The 22,682-nt window shown below is 36.2% G+C and overlaps 1 protein-coding gene across 3 annotated transcripts in view; it reads right to left on the bottom strand.

The window, feature by feature from the left end:
* The window catches only part of SMC4 (structural maintenance of chromosomes 4), a 36,071-nt gene extending 15,563 nt beyond the window's left edge, over positions 1-20,508 (bottom strand). Inside the window, exons 1-12 of one of the 3 annotated variants that reach the window (XM_053599217.1) lie at positions 20,321-20,508; positions 19,102-19,242; positions 18,057-18,235; positions 17,382-17,573; positions 15,726-15,902; positions 8,945-9,109; positions 8,577-8,704; positions 7,983-8,123; positions 6,799-6,949; positions 4,782-4,946; positions 3,308-3,541; positions 1,773-1,958 (exon numbers count right to left, since the gene is read on the bottom strand). In XM_053599217.1, the coding sequence (XP_053455192.1) occupies positions 1,773-1,958; positions 3,308-3,541; positions 4,782-4,946; positions 6,799-6,949; positions 7,983-8,123; positions 8,577-8,704; positions 8,945-9,109; positions 15,726-15,902; positions 17,382-17,573; positions 18,057-18,235; positions 19,102-19,237 (1,854 nt within the window). In that variant the 5' untranslated portion in view covers positions 19,238-19,242; positions 20,321-20,508. Of the gene's footprint in view, positions 1-1,772; positions 1,959-3,307; positions 3,542-4,781; positions 4,947-6,798; positions 6,950-7,982; positions 8,124-8,576; positions 8,705-8,944; positions 9,110-15,725; positions 15,903-17,381; positions 17,574-18,056; positions 18,236-19,101; positions 19,243-20,320 lie in introns of those variants that run through there. The other 2 variants (XM_053599218.1, XM_053599219.1) reach the window with 2 other exon arrangements.
* Positions 20,509-22,682: the final 2,174 nt, after the last annotated feature.

The following is a 22,682-nucleotide window of genomic DNA, read 5'->3' as shown; positions in this document are numbered from 1 at the left end:
ATTTAAATTTTTTATTTTATTTTTTTAAGAGACAGAGTCTCATTTTATTGCCATCACAGCTCACAGCAACCTCCAGCTCCTGGGTTTAGGTGATTCTCTTGCCTCAGCCTCCCAAGTAGCTGGGACTATAGGCACCTGCCACAAGGCCCGGCTATTTTTTTGTTGCAGTTTGGCCAGGGCTGGGTTTGAACCCACCGCCCTTGGTATATGGGGCCGGCGCCCTACCCACTGAGCCACAGGTGCCACCCAGCAATTTGAATTTTTAATGAGCACAAAATGCAAGAACTGTATTCATCTCAGGAAAATATATAATGTGAAGGTAAAAAATTTAAATGTACTATAAAGAAAACAACTTATAAAACTCTGAATTACTAACTCAGGAACTACATCCCCTGGCTCCTTTGGCTTTCTAGCTTTAGCCAATATGAGGTTATAGTTGGAGACTGGATGGCAAGAGGTGAACAGGGCTGAGGTATTTATTTTCCCCCTTTCTTCCAGACCACAGTCCCTTCCCTCTGCAGGCTCAGGAACAGCAATGGTCCCAAGTTGCTATCCTTGGGTTTTTAGATCATCCGTTATCAATGTCCCTAAACATAGTCAAAAACCTTATGTATGATTCTATGAAACCCAAAATATATCGAAGGTTTTTAATTTCTTTTTTTCAAAGACACAGGGTCTCACTATGTTGCCCAGGTTGGAGAACTTGTTGGCTCAAACTTTCAGTTTGAGTAGCACTAAATTCTTATTTTTAAAAAAGGGACAAGGTAGGGCGGCACCTGTAGCTCAGTTGGTAGGGTGCAGGCCCCATATACCGAGGGTGGTGGGTTCAAACCTGGCCCCGGCCAAACTGCAACAACAACAAAATAGCCGGGCATTGTGGCAGGCTCCTATAGTCCCAACTACTCAGGAGGCTGAGGCAAGAGAATCGCCTAAGCCCAGGAGTTGGAGGTTGCTGTGAGCAGTGTGATGCCATGGCACTCTACCAAGGGTTTCAAAGTGAGACTCTGTCTCTACAAAAAAAAAAAAAAAAGACAAAGTAGTTTTAAGTTTTCTTATCATTGCTAAGTTTTCCCTTGACACATATAAAGTGACTGTAGTCATTCAAAACTAAGTAAATAAACCCCCCAAAACTGGTTGGGCACCAGTGGCTCACACCTGTAATCCTAGCACTCTGCGAGACTGAGGGAGGTAGATTGCTTGAGCTAGGAGCTGGAGACCAGCCTGAGCTAAAGAAAAATTAGCTGGACATTGTGTGTGTGTGTGTGTGTGGGGGGGGGTACCTGTAGTCCAGGCTACTTGGGAGGCTGAGGCAGGAGGACTTGAACTCAGGAGTCTAAGGTTGCTGTGAGCTAGGCTGAGTCAGGGCACTCTAGCCTGGGGCAACAGAATGAGATCCTGTCTCAAAAAATAAAAAGGAAGAACGAACCCCCTCATCCCCCACCCCCACTGCAAGGCTGCCATTCTTCCCTTCTTTCTATGGGATCCCATGCCTCCTCTCGCTCCTTTTCTCTCTCTTCTCCCATGTCTTCCACTTGTTTCACTCTCTTCTCTCTCATTTCTTCTCCCCTACTTTCTTCTCTTTTTCTAATATAAACTTACACTTTTATATCCTAATAAAAAAACTAAAAGGTTTAAAAATGAATGTTCCTTAAAACAAAAATTATTATTTTATGTATAGTGACAATATACAATTCTTTAAGTTAAGATAAGAAAACAATTAATGTCTTTTCTTGAAAAAAATGTGAAGTCATTCCCAAATAAATCTACCTTACCAATCTTCCAAATATTCCTGGAATCCTGCCAGATTTTTTTTCTTGAATTATTGCATCAAGGACTTTCCCTCTACTTCGATTCATGGCTAAGGAACTCTTTGCCTCTTCAAGTTTTTGGAAAAGATCATGAACCAGACTTTTGAAGTTTAGTTCTTCTTGTGTAAGTTTCTGAAGTTCTTTTTCTTTCTAAAAATGGAAAGTAAAGATAATGAAACCCAGAAGCATTAGCTTCTAAGTATGACCAATCACAGAACCGAATTAGTTGTAATGCTTCAATGATAATAAAGAAGGAAAAGACCAAAAATAAACACTTGAACATGAACTGAGCTGCCGTATAGCAACTGCCAGTTTGGTTTTGAAAAATATGGACATGTCTCTTGTTTAAAAGGAGCATAAATTATTGGGGTCAATAAAAGGGAACTTATGTAAAATACAGTTCCAGGAATAGTCCCTCCTGAAGAAGCAGAACTAGGGCTCTGGTACCACACAGACATATACATGTGTAAACTGGCAACAGGACTCCAGGGCTGAATGACTAGGAAGCAATATGGTTATGCTGTTTCACATTCTAGTTAAATAAAGGGAAAACAAAAGAATATCCTTGAAAGGAAGAGGAGAAAGATGACTACCTAGTCTTACTGTTAAACAAAAACATTAACCTGACCATAACAGAGGAAACACACACAGCACAAACATACCCAAACATTCAGTTTCTCGATCTCTAACTTAGCAGTAACCATCTTTTCTGATATCTCCCTTTTTCCCCACTTCAAATTATTTCTATTACTTGTTTTATTGGCATAAAAGTAAAACCAAGTTATAATTTAGCCAAAAATAAATGGAATCATCAGGAAGATGGAAGCAGTCACTGAACATAATTCAATTTACATTTAAATTATACATAGTCATGTAATTCCCCAATGACTAAGCAGTGTGCACTTACTAAAATGAAAAAGATATTTATTTTTAGTATAATTTCTCTTCAAACAGCATTTTCTATTGCCATCATGCCTAATGACTAAGGAGGCTCTGGAGAATATTTTAAGTTAATGAAATTCCTCATCCAGTCAAGGATGGGGAGAGCATCAATGAACTAAGTGATAGATCTTGATTTGTTTGTAACATTTTGGAGTACGAACAGAGAAACTACATTTATAAATTCAATAACGGAAAAAGTACACTAAGACAGTTGTTTGCATATTCTCTCTCTATATTCATTTATCCTTACATGAGCTGTCTATACTTAAGATTTAGGGAAACACGACTTTCTTTTGTTTAAATTATTTCCATGGGGAGTGGTGTTAGTGATTATTTGCTATTTGCTGCTTCTGGGGAGAATACAGTTTCTTGATAGTCTAATTTAGATCACATGGAATACTGAAATACTAACCCCTTCTTTCAAGATTATACTACATAAAAAAACAAAAAAAAAAGGAATCTGTATACCATTTTAGATGTTGAAATTAAAAACAATATAAATTTATAAAACTGTTTGATAAACAATATTCAGATGAAATATAAAAACAGAGATTTACCTTCTTTAATTCTTGTTCAATTTCAGGGAGTTTTGCCTCCATATCTCTGATTGCAGTTTTCCTTTCTTTGAGAGTCTCAGAAGCTGCAATTAAAGCTTCCTTGGCCTTATTTAATTGAGACACTGCAGTATTATGACGACTGAGATAGATATCAAGTTCTGATTGGGCTACCTCCATCTTTGAACGTGCTTCATTTACTGATTTGCTGAAACCCATAAGTTCCTTCTCTCGACTCTGTTAAAACATTAATCCATCAAATTTGAAATGTATCTATTTCCAAAACTTGAACTGAAATGCATTTAAATACATTTAAATTCAACTTAAGAAAGGAGAATCTATAAGCATAGTATTAATATTTATAAAATAAAGAATTCTTATAAGTGGGTTAGGCTAACTTTTTTTGGCTAGTTATCAATGTTCACTGTACTTGAAATCTTTTTCCAATTGATTTCATAAGAGCTTTATGAGTTATATCTTATTATGCTTATTTTAGATATTGAAACAAAAAAGGACTGGAAGCGCTAACAAACTTGGGCCTAAACACTAGATTCCATACTATTTCTGTGTTATAATATATAGGAACTATTCAGCACAAAGTTTCCTCAAGTATATTTGTGTTGAAAATCTACATTATGCCGAGGAAAGAACACCCATTTAAATTTAACACTTGTCATTAACACAGAGAGCCACATAAGGAGGACTCAACTGTACACCAAATGAGCAGACAGTGAAAACCCACTATCCATGAAGTACAACATATTCTACCATAGAAGCTACTGTGTTATCCACTGCCACTTGTTCACACAGGTATCCTACTCAGGAAGTTTTGTAGTGTTACATTACAATATGGCCACATTCCAAAACAGAACCTATTTAGTCTGTGTTCTTTTATGCAGTCAATTCAATTACCGGTATCCATTAAAATATGCATTTAACATGCTCAAAACTGTAAAAAAAAAAAAGGCGGGGGTAAACATAAAGAGAGCTAACTTTGTGTTTATACTCCTGTTGGGTAGACTACATAGTATGAGAACCTCATTCTTTGTTGCTAAAAGTAACATTATGTATTGACATCTTTCTAGGTACTTCATATACTATAAACACGTTTCCCCATGCTTTATGTGACCCTAGGTTTATAGTTTACGACTTATTTATTACAGGAAATAATTTGAGATGAAAAAGAAAAAGTGGTGACGATTCAAAAAGCTTAAGAGTGGCAGGCACATAATAATGATCAAAGTACTATATCTGACATCACATTTTCTGCAACTACCACAAATTCTCATTAACTTTTTTATAAAAATGGGAAATCAGAAAGAGACAAGTCTAAGTCTAGGCTGACTAATTTTAGAAATGTTAGCTATTAAAAGTCCTAACTTTTCCTTTTAATAGTTTTTAGTCTTATTGTAAAAACAATCTTGAAGTTAAAAAAAAGAGGGGGGGCAGCAAAATAAACACTGATGAAGAGTCTTACTTCTTTTTCTTTCTGAAGATCTTGTGTTTCCTGTTTAAGGCTATCCATAACTTCTTTTAATTTTTTTTCTTCTTTCTCTTTTTCCTTCTCAAGGGCATTGTTTCTAGTTGTGGTCTCAGTTATGATATTCTTACTCTTGGCAGGTATACTTTTAAATTCTTCAACCTGAGATTATAAAACAGATTAATGTTAGAGGAGCATACACCTTTAGGCTACCTGATATTATCAATATGTGACTTATTTGCAGGGTCCTCGAGGTCTTTTGCTGCTTTCTTTGTAATTAAACTTGAACTGTCTTAAACAAGTATTTTCCTAACTATTCACCGTAATTTTTATATTCCCTCAGTCTGACGGTAGAATTAATTTTATAAACTCCTAATGTTTTATGAGAAAATTTTGCCTGGTAGAGTTAAAGTCTGTTTCCCTTCTCTTCTGATTTCAGACTGTAATTATCTTTCTTTAGATATAAACATGGTCTGACCATGTGGACTTTCCTAAACTATCCTTTATGGTATAGCATAATTTATCACAAATTATCTTCACCCATCCCCCCCAAATCCTAAAATCTTTAACAACTTTACTTCTCCACAGGTTTAAAAGTGCAGGTATAAGGCGGCGCCTGTGGCTCAGTGAGCAGGGCGCCGGCCCCATATACCGAGGGTGGTGGGTTCAAACCCAGCCCCGGCCAAACTGCAACCAAAAAATAGCCGGGCGTTGTGGCAGGCACCTGTAGTCCCAGCTACTCGGGAGGCTGAGGCAGGAGAATCGCCTAAGCCCAGGAGTTGGAGGTTGCTGTGAGCTGTGTGACGCCACGGAATTCTACTGAGGGCAATACAGTGAAACTCTGTCTCTACAAAAAAAATAAAAATAAAAATAAAAGTGCAGGTATAATACATATACCAGTGTAAAGGACAAATTCTGCCTAATTTGGAGTTACTCCCAAATCCTTGTTATTTTGTTCACTTTAAGCTCTAGTACCAGAAAATTTCAGCATTTCCCAAAATACGCATTCCTGGCCGGGAATGATGGCTCACATCTGTAATCCCAGCATTCTGTGAGACCGAAGTGTGTGGATCACCAGAGCTCAGGAGTTTGAAACCAGCCTGAGCAAGAGCAAGAACCCAGTTCTACTAAAAATAGAAAAAAAAAGCTGGATATTATGGCAGGTATCTATAGTAATCCCAGCATTTTAGGAGGCTGAGGCAAGAGGATCACCTGAGCCCAAGACTTTGAGGTTTCTGTGAACTATGATGCCATGGCACTCTACTCAGGGTGATAAAGTAGAACTCTGTCTCAAAAAAAAAAAAAAACAAAAAACCCCAAAATATAGCATTCTTCACACACCGACTCAACATATTATTTATTAGCCATACTAAGCAGAAAGTATTTTTTGAATAAACACATTTGGAAAATGCTCATAGTGTAAAACAGACCCTATACTATAATTACCATATAACTGTATGGAACAAAGCTTTTCCTTGAGTGGGGATGGGAGGTTTAAGGGTCATATTAATATCTGACAGAATTATGATAGTTTAAGAGATCCCAAATTAATAGATCCTTAGGGCTTAGCTCCTAGTAAGTTAGCCTCTTCTATGGTCTGGTGTAAATTTCATTTTTTTAAATCCTAAGAATTGCTAATCAACCCTCTGTTGTAAATCATGACCTTTCCCACCTTCTTCTTTTAAAATTCTACCCTGATCTTGTCAAGCTTGATTTTTTATAGAAGACAGGTTATATAATATTTATAAAAGTTTATAATACTTAATTGAAAAGATCTTTTTAAACCATCACTCTAGATAAATTACTACCAAAATGGAATTCCTGATTTGATGTTTTCCCAGTAACAAATATTACTGAAACTCAAAATCAATGGATACAAGGTTTCCCATGGGGATCATGTTCAGAGATAAATCCAAAAACACTTAGCATTCAGAATCCTACCACATTCTCTTAGGTAACATGGGACAAGCACATCTATAAAAAGAAAAATTTTAAGAATTTTCCTAAAACCTACCTTTTCTTTATCTTTTTCAAGTTGTTTCTTCAGATCTTTGGCTTTAATTGTAGCACCTTGTAATTTCTCCCCAACTTGAACATCTTCCAACTCTAGTTCTATGTATTTTTCTTTATTCTCCTCAATAAATTTTGTAACTTTATTCAGTTTCCTAGCAAAACAAGTAAATTATTAGTTTTTCCTTTCCATATTCAGATATCTTAAAGCCATGTTATCTATGCTTCCTGGAACACTTCTATAAATATGTCTTGAAGCTTTAGTAGGGAAGACCCTAAAATCTTTCTCCTTTAGGCAGATCCTCCATCCATAGACAAAAAAGCAATTAGAAGTTGTGATTTTGAGTTCTGAGCTGGATAGTAAATACATTTTCCAGTGACTAAAATATCTAGATATATTAAAATTTTACCATAAAAGTTAAAGGATAAAAAACAACCTTACATGGCTTGGTGCCTATAGCTCAGCGGCTAAGGTGCCAGCCACATACACTAGAGCTGGCGGGTTCGAATCCAGCCCAGGCGTGCCAAACAATGACAACTACAACCAAAACATAGCCAAGCGTTGTGGCGGGCGCTTGTAGTCCCAGCGACTTGGGAGGCTGAGAGGCAAGAGAATCTCATAAGCCCAAGAGTTTGAGGTTGCTGAGAGCTGTGACGCTACAGAACTGTACCAAGGGTGACAAAGTGAGACTCTATCTCAAAAACAAAACAAAACAACAACAAAAAAAAACCTTGCATAGGTTAAGAATACTGTTGTACCTGAAATGTTAACTAGCACATAAATTTTTAAAAATCTTATCAGGACCTTACTATCTAGAAAAACCCAAATTCTATCTCTGAATCAGATTTGTGGATTATGAAAAGATTAACCTGTCAGGTCAAGTATGGTATTTTTACTGTTTTGTTTTGTTCTATTATTAAGTTCTGCCACTAGGGGGTAGCATGCCCCACTATTTATGACTTCCATGATAGGCACTGAATACATAACAATGAATTGGATGTAGAAAAACAAAGATTTGTGGAGGGTTTTTTTTTTTTTTTTTTTTGGGCAAAAGGAGACCATTTTTTATGCTGGCAAATGTATTACCCTCCTAATGTGGTTGCAGTAAGTTTTTACATAGACACACATGTAATAAAATTGTCTAAGTATAAATAATTTTAGTATAGTACTTTCCAAAAGGCTCTTACTTCTCTGTATCTTTTACATCTTTATTTTTAGCTTTCATTTCATTTGACAGTCTATTGCTTTTCTCAGTAATTTCTTTGGTATCTTCATGTATTTTTCCCTTTTGAGTTTCCATTTCAGCAATTCGTTTCTGTAGATCATAACTAGAGGGAGGAAAACAAAAAGAAACAGATCTTAAACTGCCATTTCTAAAACTGTTAACTATTTTAGTAGAATCAGCTGTTTCTGAAGTATTCTTTTAATTACAATCAATTTACTTGACTTAGGGGTCAAGCTTAGAATTTAGAAAGAAAATTGGTTCATTATAAGCAGAAAATTTAGACCTGCTACTACACGAAGTTAAAAGGTGTATGTGTAAAAGTACTAAGTATGATAATAAATGCCTGTGAAACCACCTCCCAACTTAAAGTATGATACTAAAAAGCCAAGTTAAATGGTCTAGTAATATCCTTAATTTAATAAATTCATCACATGAAACAACTTTTAGATGTTCTTTCACTCTAGTTTTCACATTTCCATCATAATACTGGAAAAGAGAAGGATTTTCACTTAGTAGTTAGAAACTAAGATAGAAATTGACAAATTAAGGCACTTACATATAATACTGACAAACGTGATTCTTTTTTCTAAATATTTCATTTTCCAAGGTAAGAAATTCAATGGCTATGTTTTTCTCTCCTTCTAAGCCGTCCTTTTCCTTTTCTACCATCTTAACTCTGTTTAACTACAAAAACAAAAAGTTTAAACACATCCTTCACATATATAAATCTGAATTTAAAATATACCAACATTAGATAAAAACAATAAGGAGAATGCCCATTTTAAATGTTAACATAAAAATATGAATTTAGTATAAGATAGTAAACATTTCCTTATTATAAACATAGTATCTATCGGACTCTAAAATTTGTTAATCCATAAATAAAGCATTCTGATTTATAAGAAAAGTGTATAGAAGATTCACCTTCTCTCCTCTGTGTTCATTTAATATTTCAACTTTCCGGCATAAGACTTTAATAGGTTCATTTAGCCGTCCACAACCAATTATATCTTCTAAATATTCAAGCATACCCTCGTCGTGTTCAGTCTGGCCTTTTGGTTTCATCATAGCAATTTGTTCAACTTCACCCTTTAAAAAAAGTCACATTTCATGCTCATTGTATATATGTAGCTAAATCAATCTTAAGTGAGAAGTCAGAGTACTCAATCAACAAACCCCGTAGTAAGGAATTAAACGATGTATATTAAGTAGCTTTAAGATTAATCAAATACAAATAAAAATATTCTGTCCACTGACATTCATTCCTGAGAGTCTTAATTATATCTACAGGGACAAGGAATGTGAATGTATACTCCCTTACGTTTAAGTTCTTATAAAATTATTAACATACACAGGTATATACACAAACCCTAAGTAAAAGGAAGATCTCCCCATTTAGAATGTTTTTTCAATATAAATAAAACTTAATGTTTCCATTAAGCAAAATTTAGCAAAGTATTTACTTACTCTGCAGTTTGAGTATAGTGGAAACATTATCAACTGTTAATAACACAATTGGAACTCCTGTTCTAAAACAAAGAATTTTCAAAAAGAAATTGTACTAAGAGCCCTGTCCTGAGACTTTGAAGTCTTATTAAACTTCTCTATGAAGCTGGTATTTTGTGTTCCTCAAGAAGTGATGTCAAAAATTTAATGTTCAATTTTCTAAAAACATGAGCCTTGAATGGAAAAGGAAATGACCTATCTCTTATGGTAATAACAGAAGAAATCTGACTGACCATCTTGGCTAGATAATGGCACTGGTACATAAGACATTGGAAAACTTATTTGCAGTTACTAATATTAAAACTTTAAACTGTAATCAAAATTTTACAATAAATTTATGTTTGTATTTATACAGTTTTATTATGAACAGAAAAAACAGAAAGAAAATCCATAATTGGTAACAGTCAAGGCTGACTGTTAGACAGCCAGTTAGTTTGATGGTAGAGAAAATTTTGTCTGAACATGTTCAGGCAAAATGCTGATATTTTACTTCATAGCTTATACATTCATAGTATTAAAGCAGAACAGGAACAAACAAGCAAAACCTCCCAAACAAACAAACAAAAAAACCTTTTCTTATGTTAAACAGCTTAAAATAAAGTCAAGAAGAAGAATTATCATTTAAAAAAAATACTACTTTCTCAATTTAAATATCTTAGTGAATTAAAAGGATTTCTATTTCCTAAGTAAACGATTAAACTTCAAAAATTTGGAGTTACAAAGCATCATATTTACCAAAAAATTTAAAGATAATGCAGAATAAGAGAAAACAGCAATTTAAAAATTTATTCAATGAAAGGCATAATATTTCCATACATCATGATACTGTGACAACCTATTAGCACATGGTCATTAAATATAAAGTGAAATTCTCAAAAAAATTATTTAATTAAATCATAGCTGTGTACATTAATGCAATCATGGATAAAGTGAAATTCTTAATCACAAAGCCCATTTTTTAATTTGCCATAACATGTACAAATCAGGGTATAAATGAAAATACATAGATATTTATTTATATAAAATATTTTATTCTGCTTTCAATTATCAGTTCTTTCCAAATGTTTGCAGCAGCAATGGTTTATCTTAGACAGGATCTAAGCCTGGAAAAATGTCCAAATCTTGGGTTACAACGGGATGAACTTCAGCCACTGAAGAAGCCAAGAATCTGATTCAAAGTTCTTGTCTAGGTTGGGTTTATCAACAGTGGCACTACCGACATTTTGAGCTGGATATTCTTTGATGTGGAGAGCTATGCTGGGCGTTACAGTATGCTTAACAGCATCTCTGACCTCTGACAACTAGATGCCAGCAGTATCCCCTCTTCCACCAGCTGTAACAACCCAGACACACCTCTATGTCCTGGGGACAGGAGGATAAATACCCCCTAGTTAAGAACCACTGATCTAAAGATTGTAGTTTAAATCTCCTGGGTAATTGTTTATAATGTAAATAACAAACAATATCTGAACACAATATTACTCAAATAAGTTTATTACCCAAATAAGTTGAATATCTGAATGTGTCTTTTAAGATGAATAAAAAAACATGCTAAGAGAACATATTTTAGTCAAATAGCTGTTATTAAGTATACATTTTTTTTGATAACTGAAAGTTAGGATTGAGCTTAACAGTTACATTGAATAAAAATATTACACTTTTCCTAGCCAAATTATTTCTTGAAGAGATGGGAATACAGCTATAAAGAAACAGCCTAGCACCAGACATGGTGATATGTACCTGTTGTCCCAGCTACTTGGGAGGCTGAGGCCAGAGGATTGCTTATGCAAGCCCAGGGGTTTGAGATCAACCTGGGAAACACACCAAGACCTTGTCTCTCAAAGACAAAACAACGAGCAGAAAGAAAAAAATTGCCTTGCTTTGGATGAAGCATAGTAGTTGCTTGTTTTTGGTTATTTGTTTTTCCTTCTCCAAATAAAATGAAGGATATATAGCTTTGATATCCTCTCCCTCTAATAAGGTTACCCAGTTCAAAAAAAAAAAGTTAAAAAACAGGACATTCACTCATCAAAATGGTTCCATCTCAAAACCCATGTAACGTTGTTTTTAACTGTTTCCATTATTATATGCATTCCTCCTTTTTAAAAATCTGCTACTGTGTTATCAGATTAGCACTATTGAAATCAAGGCGTTATTACAATAAAGATTTTACTTGTCCTTTGACTATTAAGACATTTTTTGTGGCTGTTTCTCAATGTCCTTTGCCTCTCCTACCACTTGCTTTCTTCCTTTTTCTACTGTGTTCCATCTCCTATATATTATCAACCTGTAGCTATACAATAGCTCAGAAATAATTTAAAAGTATTAGCCTAAATTTAAAGTCGTCCTTTTACACTAAGGCTCCAAATTACAAATAGTGATTGCCAAGACCAGAAAAAAAGTTTCAAGTTGCTATAATGCTAGTATCTGAATCTGAGAGTTTAGTAGACCCCCACATTCTTATCTCTACTTTCTGTAGCTTAAAGCATACTAAAGAAGGTAAAAAAAGTTAAAACACTTTTTTTCCCACTGATATTTTACTTTGGTCTCCCTATGTTTTAAATTATATCTATACTGTATCAGGGACATTAAGCAACTGTGGAAAACATTAAATAAGGCCTTTGAGAGTAACAAAAACAAACAATAAAAGAAACAACAAGAACAGCAAATGTGCTTCAAAAGGAAATTTATAATATCAAGCGGTTAAATCTTAATATACCGAGGGCTTTGTTGGGTGGCAAATAAGGACACTGTGATCTTGGTATAAAGGTCTTTGATAATCTAATTTATAGAAATATAGATTAAAAATCTAAGAGGAACAAATGGGCAAAATGCTCTTTATCTTTATTCAAATTTTAGCAAGCATTAACTATAGAAAACCGAAATGGCACATATAAATAAGAAAGCTTTGTTTCCCCTCATAAAGCCTTAATGAATTCTTAAGGTAAATAAGGGCATCTGCATCAAAATTAAATGGCCCAGAATAACTGGGCTTTGAATTTTTAATTTTACTTTGATAATCCTTTTATTGTCTCCATCTTTTACTATTACTATAAATAATTAATTGTTCTTTATCTTCCTCTAACACTTCGTATTCTAATTTGCTCTTTGTAAGCTACCAGGGGTCAAGAAAAAAAATCACCCAGGTCAGTATTTATTTAAACTAAGTGCATAAATAGAAAAAAATAATGCTTTAGGGGTTGGACTTATTGATATCTATTCTATTAGGGGTTGGTTAAGGGCAGCCTCCTATTTTTCTCATAGTTGAGGCTGTCAAATCAGACACCTTTGGGAAACAAGTATTACTGATAAGACTAAGAATTTTTTTCTGACATTATAGTCCAGACTTATATCTCTACACACTAAAAGATTAGAAGTCAAATAGTTTATAGGCCATGACAAATTTAGTAGAAGTATAATGGAAAGAGGATAGGCAACCCAAACCTAGGTTAATCCAGTCTCTAATTTACAAAATATTAATAATAAAAAACCCCTTGGTTCTTGTTTTTAACTTAGTATTATAAGACAAAAAGCAAATTAAGTCGGAAACTTTGACAAAAATTAAAGATGTGTTAATGGCTGTAGCTTTTGAGTAGTTTATAAAAACACTCCTGAGATAGCAATCATTACTGAAACTTTGTAATAAAAGCACTATCATACTTCTACCTTTGAAAAGAGGAAATGCAATCAAACCAATAAATCTAATTTTTAAGTCACAGTTATTCTTGAAACCCTATACAGGCCTAATAAAACTCTATTTGTTTGGAATAGTTATTATAATAGAACAAAGGCTCCCAAATAAGGTTTGTATAAAAAGAAATGTACAAATATAAAAAATAAAATGGTAATCTATTAATACTTTGAAGGCATCTCTAAGTTGCTTTAAAAAGAAACAAGGTTTAATCATCTTTACATTATTATTTATAGCATCTTAGCATAGTGCCACAGTAAGAACTCATTTGAATGGTCAACTAATGAAATCTTAAATGAATTCAAATACTAAAAATGCCAATATATTACAATTGTAAAAAATGTTACTCTTACAAATGTATAAAATTTAGTCCTTTTTAATATTAAAAATAATTTTTTACTTTCACTAAATTTAAATTACTTAGGCTGTTAATCACTAACAGTGGCCAAATAGTCTATATGTTTTATTGAAAGTAACTTTACATTGTGGATAGTGATACTATGATACTGTCTCAAATTTCTAAGCTTCCCAAATCAGTTTTTAAAATAAATGTTATTCAGTGAAGAGAGGGTTAATAAAAACCACATTATTACTTACCTTCCATTGCTTTAAATCTCTAGTGTAAGAGTCTAACATTTTGATGAGAAACCATTAAAAAAAAAAAAAAATCCATACAAACCACTGCCACTTTCCCTCATACTTTCAATAGATTCTACCTAGTTAATCATTTTGCTGCTTCTTACTAACAGGTGAGCTCCTAAGGTCCTTATCTGCAAATTGAATCATACTAAATCGAATCTATTAACTTGGAAAGTTTACCTTGGTATTATTTAGGGAGAAATGCTTTAAACAATTTAACTGCAAGATCACATCAAAAAATTCACATTATTACAAGAACACAAACGCCTTAAGCATCCTAGGTACTTCAAAAGCATGTATTTAATATAAAGTTGACAATCTATAAATTATTTACTCCTCTGGATAGTTATGTTATTAGCTTCCTTTATTACTAAATTGTGTACAGGTAATTATGCACGAAAAAAAGTTATCCTTAGAAGAATGAAAATGCAGTCCACTTTATTTTGATGAATCTCTGCACAAATATAAAATTTTGATTATCCCAGGATGACAGTAAAGAAATAGCAAATAAACAAAATAAACACAAGTATAATTTCCAACAAAATGTTATCATCAAATTTAGTATTAATGTTTTACCCATAATTAAACAGTTCAGCTTGATTTAAAAATGCTTTAATTTCACATGAAAATTAATTCAAATCTTGTTTAGAAATATACCCACAACTGATTTCCCAAAATTCATTTTTAAAAGAGTTTGGGTCACAGAACGACTGCAAATGTATTATGGCAATAAAAGATATTATTAAAAGTTATTCCAGAATAACAGTGATTTACTTTGAATACTATGTATATCTAGAAGTAACTGTTTTTAATAAAACAAGAATACAAACTAAATTGGAAATAGGGGCTAAAACTCAGTATCATTTTGATATTGAGAATACTCAGTCATGCTGATGAAATTTTTAGTATCAAACCCAAATTCTCACTTTATTTTAGCCATTTCTCTATCACAAAATAGTTTTGCTTTTATCATGCTCTTGGTAATTTTGTACAGAACACAGAATACTTGCAAATCAAAGTCAGGTATTTTAAAACATCTGAGGAAGCCATAGATTAGATTAGATTAAAATAGATTTTTTCTTTTTTTTTTTTTTAATTTGACTTTTAAGGATAGGAAAGAAACAGCAGGGGATTTTTCTTAACAAAACCATGTGGTATCATACTTCACTCAAAAAAGAGTTTCTAATAAAAAAATCAACTAATATCAAGTACTTAATTTTTATACTTCTTTAAAGAGATTTTGTTCTTTAAGAGTTGTGATACTTAATAACACCAAAGTTACTTCCTGATCTACCAATAGTAGTGGTTCAAGAAAGCAGGGCATTCTAAACAAAAACCAGTTTCAGCAAATTTTACTTAACCATTCTAAATGTTAAAAAGATAAAATAAGTTAGATGCTCAGGTAAATTTGTCAAAGACCAAGTGCACAGACTTTTCCAGTTTTTTTGCTATATATTAGACTATTAAAAGGTAATAATTTTATTTAAAATGTTATCTTAAAAGGAAATACAAACAGAAGTGACAGTTGCTATATCCCTGTCACACTAAAGCAGCACAATAATATTGGTGTTTAATATTTATTTCACTACGCCAATATTTACGTGCTGCTAGAGTGGAACAAGTATGTCAGTCCATCTAAACATAAATGAAAATCTGATGATAAAAATAGTTTTGCACGAATTTCCTTAAGTTTCTAGAGCAGCAAATAATGATTCGCATCTTGACTGTAGTATGTAAACCATGATGTGCTGCTATAGTACTTTAAGGCCTTAAAAACACAGGATGCATCCAATAGGGAAAACTGGGTAGCTTTAGTGAGGGGGAAAAAGTAACAAGAACAAGACTCTCTAAAGTCTTTAATAAACCTACCTGTAAAATTAAAAATCTATTATGGTCCAAGTCAATTCCATGGCTTCTAAGAAGATTTCCAACATCCTTAAATGTCGTTTTCTTCCCACTTATGTGATAGACGGAAGTATTATCTCTGTAAGCTGTTCTGGATACATAGAAGTTACTGTTAGGAATGACTTCATAATCATCTCCTTCCTGTTTTGAGGAAAAACAAAACCAGAAAACAACTGTTGATTTTAAGTCACAGGCCTGCTTCAAATTTCACTTACTCCATACTGAAACTAATTCTATGGATTAAAAACTTTATATTGAACACACACACAAACTGGCCACAGTAACAAACTGCCACTTCTTAACAAAGAAAAGATACTTTTCAAAGGTGTTTGTCTGGTCTCTTTTTCAAAGATCATGAAAACCAAAACACCAAAAAAACCAAAAAACACCAAAAAACCAACCAACCAAATCCATCTCCAAACAAGCCTCAAAGCATAATTGACTTAGAAAACCTGATCAAGGTAGACAAGAATCCCACCATATTCAAAAAACCCACTAAAAATTATTAAATGTTCATAGACTAGTCCATTTTAAAAAGCTACAGCAAGAGATGATTCGAGGAAAAAGAAAAGTAGCAATGGGGTGATGGGTGATATGCTTTAGTTTTTTTAATGGGGGTAGTAAACATTAATTAAGGTAAAAAGAATTTACAACTAAATCCCTGATTTAAAAAAAAAATCTTAAAAAATTAAATACAAATCTAATATTAAAACTCACTTTCCCTTACCATTAACTATGATTTTTTAAAAATTTTGATGAATCTAATGGAATTAATAGGCAACAGAATAAAAGCTGATTTACTGGCAATCTATTTTCTAACCCAAATTATACAATAGAAGGAATTATGGAACAAAATTAAAATAGAAGCTTCTATGTAATTAAAGCCCTTTATATTAAAAAAAGCCCATTTTGTTAATTAGTAAGTTTTCTATATTTTTAGGTTCCATTCAGTCATTTTTGAACCATGAAATTTCCTAATTATTAAGCAGAAGAGGGGGAAAAAAGCCCACCAGGACCATGTAAATTAGACATTTTACCTATAATAGTCTCTATTTCTAGAAAAAGAAACACATTAGCTTGGTCTTCCCACATTTCAAAAGAGCTTAAAAATAGTAGTTCAAACTGAGGCAAACCTCTTTTATATCAAATATGAATTGAAGGGCCACCAATAACATTGCCTTTAATGTACACTGAAATAACAGAGATGCTTAAAACAGTCAAGTGTTAAATTGTTGTTAACATTTTCAAGTTTAGGTAATTTATTCTAAATCAATAAAAATATAACCGTAAAAAGGAACTCAAAATCCATTGTAAAAGAATGTTTATTTAGTACTCAGGATCTCAAAACTGCTTACCATTTTATTCCTAAAAGGTAAGGAACTGTATTATAATTAATATCTCTGGCTAAACATTTTAATATTTTAAGTTTTAACAGTTACCACCACTCCCCCAAAAGAAAACATGGTCATGGAGGTAAGGAAATCAGTATCTCTTCTGCTGTAATTACACATGAATTTTTAAAAGCCAATTTAAACCAAGAATAATGAAATGTGCAAAGTGTAAGCCCGTTGTTTTCCTTACTTGAAGTTGCAAATAACTAAATAGTACAAAATCCCTTACCTTATCAATTATCTTTTGAAAATGAACTTCTACAGTACAACTCTGCACATCCTTATGTTCATCAGAATTATGTATTAATACAGAGATTTTTTTAGATCTTATTTTTTGTGCTCGATAGCCAAACACAAAAAGCATAGAATCAATAACATTGGATTTGCCACTGCCATTTGGCCCAATAATACAGGAAAAGCGCTGCATAAAAAAAAAAAAAAAAAAGAAAGAAAGAAAAAAATTTAAAGTTTAAAAAGGTCATACTAAATACTACTGATTTTAACTTACACTGCTTCATTTTTTACTTGCAGTAAAAACTACAAATGTTTAAAAATTTTTACTGCTAGAAGGTAACTTAAGTTTTCTTACATTATGTTCTCCTTTATTATAAGCTTCAAACACACTTTGAACAAGACCATGTCCTAATTCTAACCCGGACTTTTTTACAAAACTCATTCTAAGGAAAAATAGTCCCTTCAAATACAAATGTACAACGACTCCATTCAAATGAAAACTTTACAGCTACAGAGGTACCAAATATATCCAGATAAACAAAAGGTAATTTCAGTTGTTACAATCATGGAAAATGTGAGAGAAAATATTAGGATAAACAGATACAAAAATGAAACATCTTGTAAAGACCTATCAATAACCTTACAGTAGTTATTTAAAACGGACAAATACCTTATGGAAAGGTCCCAGGATTTTTTCCCCAGCATAGGATTTGAAGTTCTGGTTTACAATATGAGTTATCATAAGCCGAGGAGCTCCAGCTTCATTGGTCATTGCTGGAGGCGGGGGAGGAGGAATGCTTTTCAAAATCTCTTCTAAACTTCTATTATCAAGCTCCTCACTTGGAGTCTCTAAGTCAGTGCAAGAAAAGGAAAGAGAAGGAAAGGACGGCGGGGAGTCTACATTAGTGCAATTCAGAGGACTACTCTCTGTTAATTCTTAAAAAGGGGATGGGGGGATGTTATTAATGAAATCTAGGAATCTATATATTGTACTTAAATACAGTATTATTCTAAATTCATGGGGATAAGAATCTAACCTTTCACCTTGGTTTTATTAAAAAGAAAAATTCTTGAAAGAAACGCCACCAGTCACAAAATCTACAGAACCACCTCTTAGGAGCCAAAACACTACATCATGAACCAAATGTGAAGAAGTCACAACCAGCTGATTCCCTGCTCCCTCTCATAAACAGGAGTTTAAATCTCCATACGTTGAGCGCATGGAACCTTCACTTTGGAAAAACTCAAGAGCTTCAGAGACACGGTCACAGGGGTTTCATAAGATCATCCAATTCCTGGACTCACAAAAACTATAGTAGTTTCAAATAAATCAACACTTTCTCTCTAATCATGTTCACAGAACCACATTGATTCTGTGGGGGGAAAAGTCCACTTGGCTGACCATCTCGATTGCAACGGAAATACAATATAGTCGTCTGTACCATTCCAAAAGGCCACAGATTCACAACTGGAGCTGTGCGCTCACCCTCACCCCCTCCAGCGTCATTACACCAAAGTGCACTGGGGTCCCGTTCTCAAAATCGTCAAATGGTTTTCTCGAGGCTGCTCTGCGGGATCCACACCGAACCTTCAGACTTCAACCCCGCAGCCTCTCGCCCCGTGCCGGATAACCCAGCCAGTCTCGAGCCGGGCGCCGACGCCCCGCAACCCGGTCCCGCACCCGCGCTCCTGCCGAGTCGAGGCGGGTCACTCACCTGCTGCGGCCGCTGGGCTCTTGGCGCCGCCGGACTGCGGGTCGGGCTCCGCGTCGCTGCAGGCGCGGTCCGGGGACGACTGCGGTCCTTCCTCTTTGCGCTGGGCGGTGGAGGACTGGGTGCCCCGACGGGGCATGGTCGCTGCGGCCAAGAGAGAGCCGAGGCGGGTCAGCCCGCCTGACCGCGCTTTCACCGTGCCCGCCGCGGGCACCGCAAACACACCCCGCCAGGAGAAAACTCGGCCACTCGTCCCCCAGAGCCCCATTTTAAAAGCCCGCTCAGAGGCAGCGGGTCCTCGTGAAAGGAGCCACCAAAAATCCCGAGTGGCAAGAAGGTGAGATTGGTTTTAACAAGACTGGTGTTACTGGGACACCTAGACGTGCCCGGGGATCAGTCCAGGTCTGAGCCACGGCTTAGGCTCTTCACCTTTCTAGGGCCCTTCCCCCGTCCGCCCACTTGCAGGTGTGTAAGAACATTCTCTAACCTATTTGTAAACAGAGTGACTCCCACACGCCGACTTTTACTGACACGCGGCGCTCGGAGCCGGGCTGGGAGCGCACCGACGGAGAGCTCAGCCCGCACCAGCTTCCCCTTACAGCGGCACGCAACTCTCCGGGGCAGCGAGGACCAACGGGAGCCTCGCCACCCACTGTCCCCTCCCGCCATTTAGCTCTGGGCGTCGTGGGCGGCCCGAGAGATTCGCCGTCTCCCCTCCACAGTCCAAAGGGGAAGGGCGGCCAGGGCGGGGGCCGATCCCCGGACGCCGGCAGCGCCGCTGGGCTCAGTCCTTTTGGGTGGCAGTGGTCTTTGCAGGGCTCGGGGCGGAGTCCCGCCGGACATCAACTGTGAAAAGTCACTCAGGAAGGCTCAGACCCGATGACTAGTCCCTTGGGAGAAGAGCGGGGGGCTAAGGGAGACGCCCTTTCCCCGACGGAGACCAGGACGTTTGGGAAGAGATCCACGAGGCTTGGAGCCTCCCCGAGAGAGGCTTCCACAGCTCAGAAAAGTGCAGCCCGCGGAAGCGCGCGCGAGCCCCGGCCGCCGGGGAGCGGGGAGCGGGGAGCGGCCGAGGGGGGAGGGGTGACAGCAAGGGAAATCTCCCGGCGGCAGCCTAGCCCGGACTTGGCTGCTCCAGCCCAAGGCCTCTACTTTCCAGGCGATCGCGGACAAGGCAGGAAGCAAGAGTATGACCACCTGATCAGGAAAATAAGTACTTTACCTGCGGGACAGTCCACTCAGATCAAAGCTGGAAACGGTTGTATAATCTCCCCCTCCCCGCTCCTACCGGTGTTTCGGCTCCGGGTCCTTCACTCGAAAATGGCGCCTAAAATACAAACTCGAACGGAAATTCGTTACAAATGCGCGCAATGATTTCTGGGATCCACTAATTTGAAAAAAAGTGCGGCGATAACCACCGCCATCTTCTTGTCGCCCGAGCGCATGCGCAACTCCTGGCGGTCCCCGGGTGGTAGGGGAAGTTTCTGCTAAGTGAAAAGGAACAGCAAAGGAATATTTTTCCTGTGGGCTACACCAGCAACACTGTTATTAAAAATATTTGAAAAAGTAATCTGACAAGAAGTTTCGAAAAGAGGGGAAAAAAAATAGAGCATGGTCCCACCCACATGGTCCCACCCACGGGCGGGGCTCAATTGTCCAATAACACTCCTATCGGAGAAGGCGGGCTCTCTGAGAGGCGGGGCTGGGGCCCGCTCAGATGACGCCCCTCGAGGAAATATCGCGAGACGAGGGAGGGGGCGTAGCCTTTAGAAGTCACTATGGTGATAAGGAGGTAGGAAGGCTTCTTGGTAACCGGTCCAGTCTCCGTGAGAGCAATCGCCACCGCTTTCCTGGAATTTAAGGTAAATCTCTCCATCTTCAGATGTGATGAGGAAAGACTGTGGAAGTCGTAGCCGTCACCGGATCCCATCTTCCCTACTATGAGGGTGTGCGCTTTGTGGAGCTTGGTTATTTTCAGTCTCCTTGGGGACAGTGGGACGCTAGGTGTAGCATTTGGGGATGCGAAGCCTTGAGTTTGAAGGGAGTGGGGGAAAGACAGGAGAAGACCTGGCTAATCCAGGTCTGAATGAGCATTTAGTCCACATGTTGATAGCAAAATAACAGTTTTCGAGTTATTGCTTTTTGATCATTAGCGTCACTAGTGAAAGGTGGTTTCGGACCTTTAAAATCATTTGACTAAAAGGCTCTGTAAGGGAAAAAAACGATTTGCCGGTGTCATCTGGTTACTTTTATGAGGAAATTATCGATCAGCAAGTATTTCTTAAGCAGCTTTTGTCTACATTGCACTGTGCAAGGCATAATCAGGATTACGTGTAGGTATGGCAGTTAGTGTTTCCAGAGAACTTAGTTTTCTTAGAGGGTTTTTAACCTCGAGTAAATGGATCTAGTGGCAGATGATTGGGCTTCAGAGTTTGTAATTTCTCAAAGATTGTATGCGAAATTATGTGTGTGTGTCCATTTTCCTGGGGAGTTCGTTTTCCTACAACTTTTATCAGATTCTCAAACTTGGTTGTAATCTCCCTCAATGTTAAAGAGCCACCAATCAATTTGACTCTTTCCGTAAATATTCAGCAAATCTTAGGTACTTGACAGTTGAGAACTGTTTTTTTATTCTCTTATAATTTTACTTTAATACCTAAAGTCTGGCATATTAAAGCATCAATAAATTTGCTTTATGATTGAATTTACATCGTCACTTTAAATATATTTATGGCTCTTGCATCAAGGGGAATATTGTCAGGTTCAGTGATTCTCCAAAAGGAGTGGAATGGACACTCTTCCTATGTGTGAGAATTTGGTGGGGTTGGGAGAAACAGAAAACAGAATCTCAAATCTCTATCTGTCTTTCTCTCTCTCTCTCTCTCTCTCTCTCTCTTTTTTAGCTATGTGTTTGTTCAATTCACTCAGTTAAACAGTGTCTTTGAAAGTATTTATTTATAAAACCAGCATGGAATACCCCATAGGATTGTTTATGATTGTTTCTCTAGTTGATGTTGCTATGTATATGACATTGACCTTATTAGGGTAAGTGCAAAGATGAATAATGGGGTGTTCTGTTAGAGGAATGGTAGCTTATGAAGGCTAAATCAAAGATCTTAAAAGAAACAGCTATGAGAAAATTTTTGAGCCAAGTAATGACTTGGTAAGAATAACAAGAATAATTAATAGTAGTTATGTGGGATGTGTTATAGGGGAAAGAGACCTAGATCAGTCATGGTTTTAGTTAGATTGTTACTATACAGTCGTCCATGTGGGAGGTGAGAAGTGCCTACACACGAGAATGGAAAAAATATGGAGTCATTTGAAGGGGAAAAGTATCTATAGCTTTGGTTGATTTTGATGGTTAAAATTATCAACCCTTAAAGTTAGTCAGATACTATTCTTTGGGAATCCTTGCATTACTGATAACAGGTAAGATGAAAGATAAATCACAGATAAATTCTAGTTTAACTGCCTTGGATGATTGCTATCAATATGGGAGGTCTTTATGACTGATGAGAAGTATGGTTTTGATAAACTGACTGATGGCCTAGAATTTATTTGAACTTACCCATGCCCACTAA

Source organism: Nycticebus coucang, chromosome 8, assembly GCF_027406575.1.
Source record: "Nycticebus coucang isolate mNycCou1 chromosome 8, mNycCou1.pri, whole genome shotgun sequence".
NCBI lineage: Eukaryota > Metazoa > Chordata > Mammalia > Primates > Lorisidae > Nycticebus > Nycticebus coucang.
Note: the sequence above shows the minus strand (reverse complement) of the source record. Positions and strands in the feature narration are given on the sequence as shown.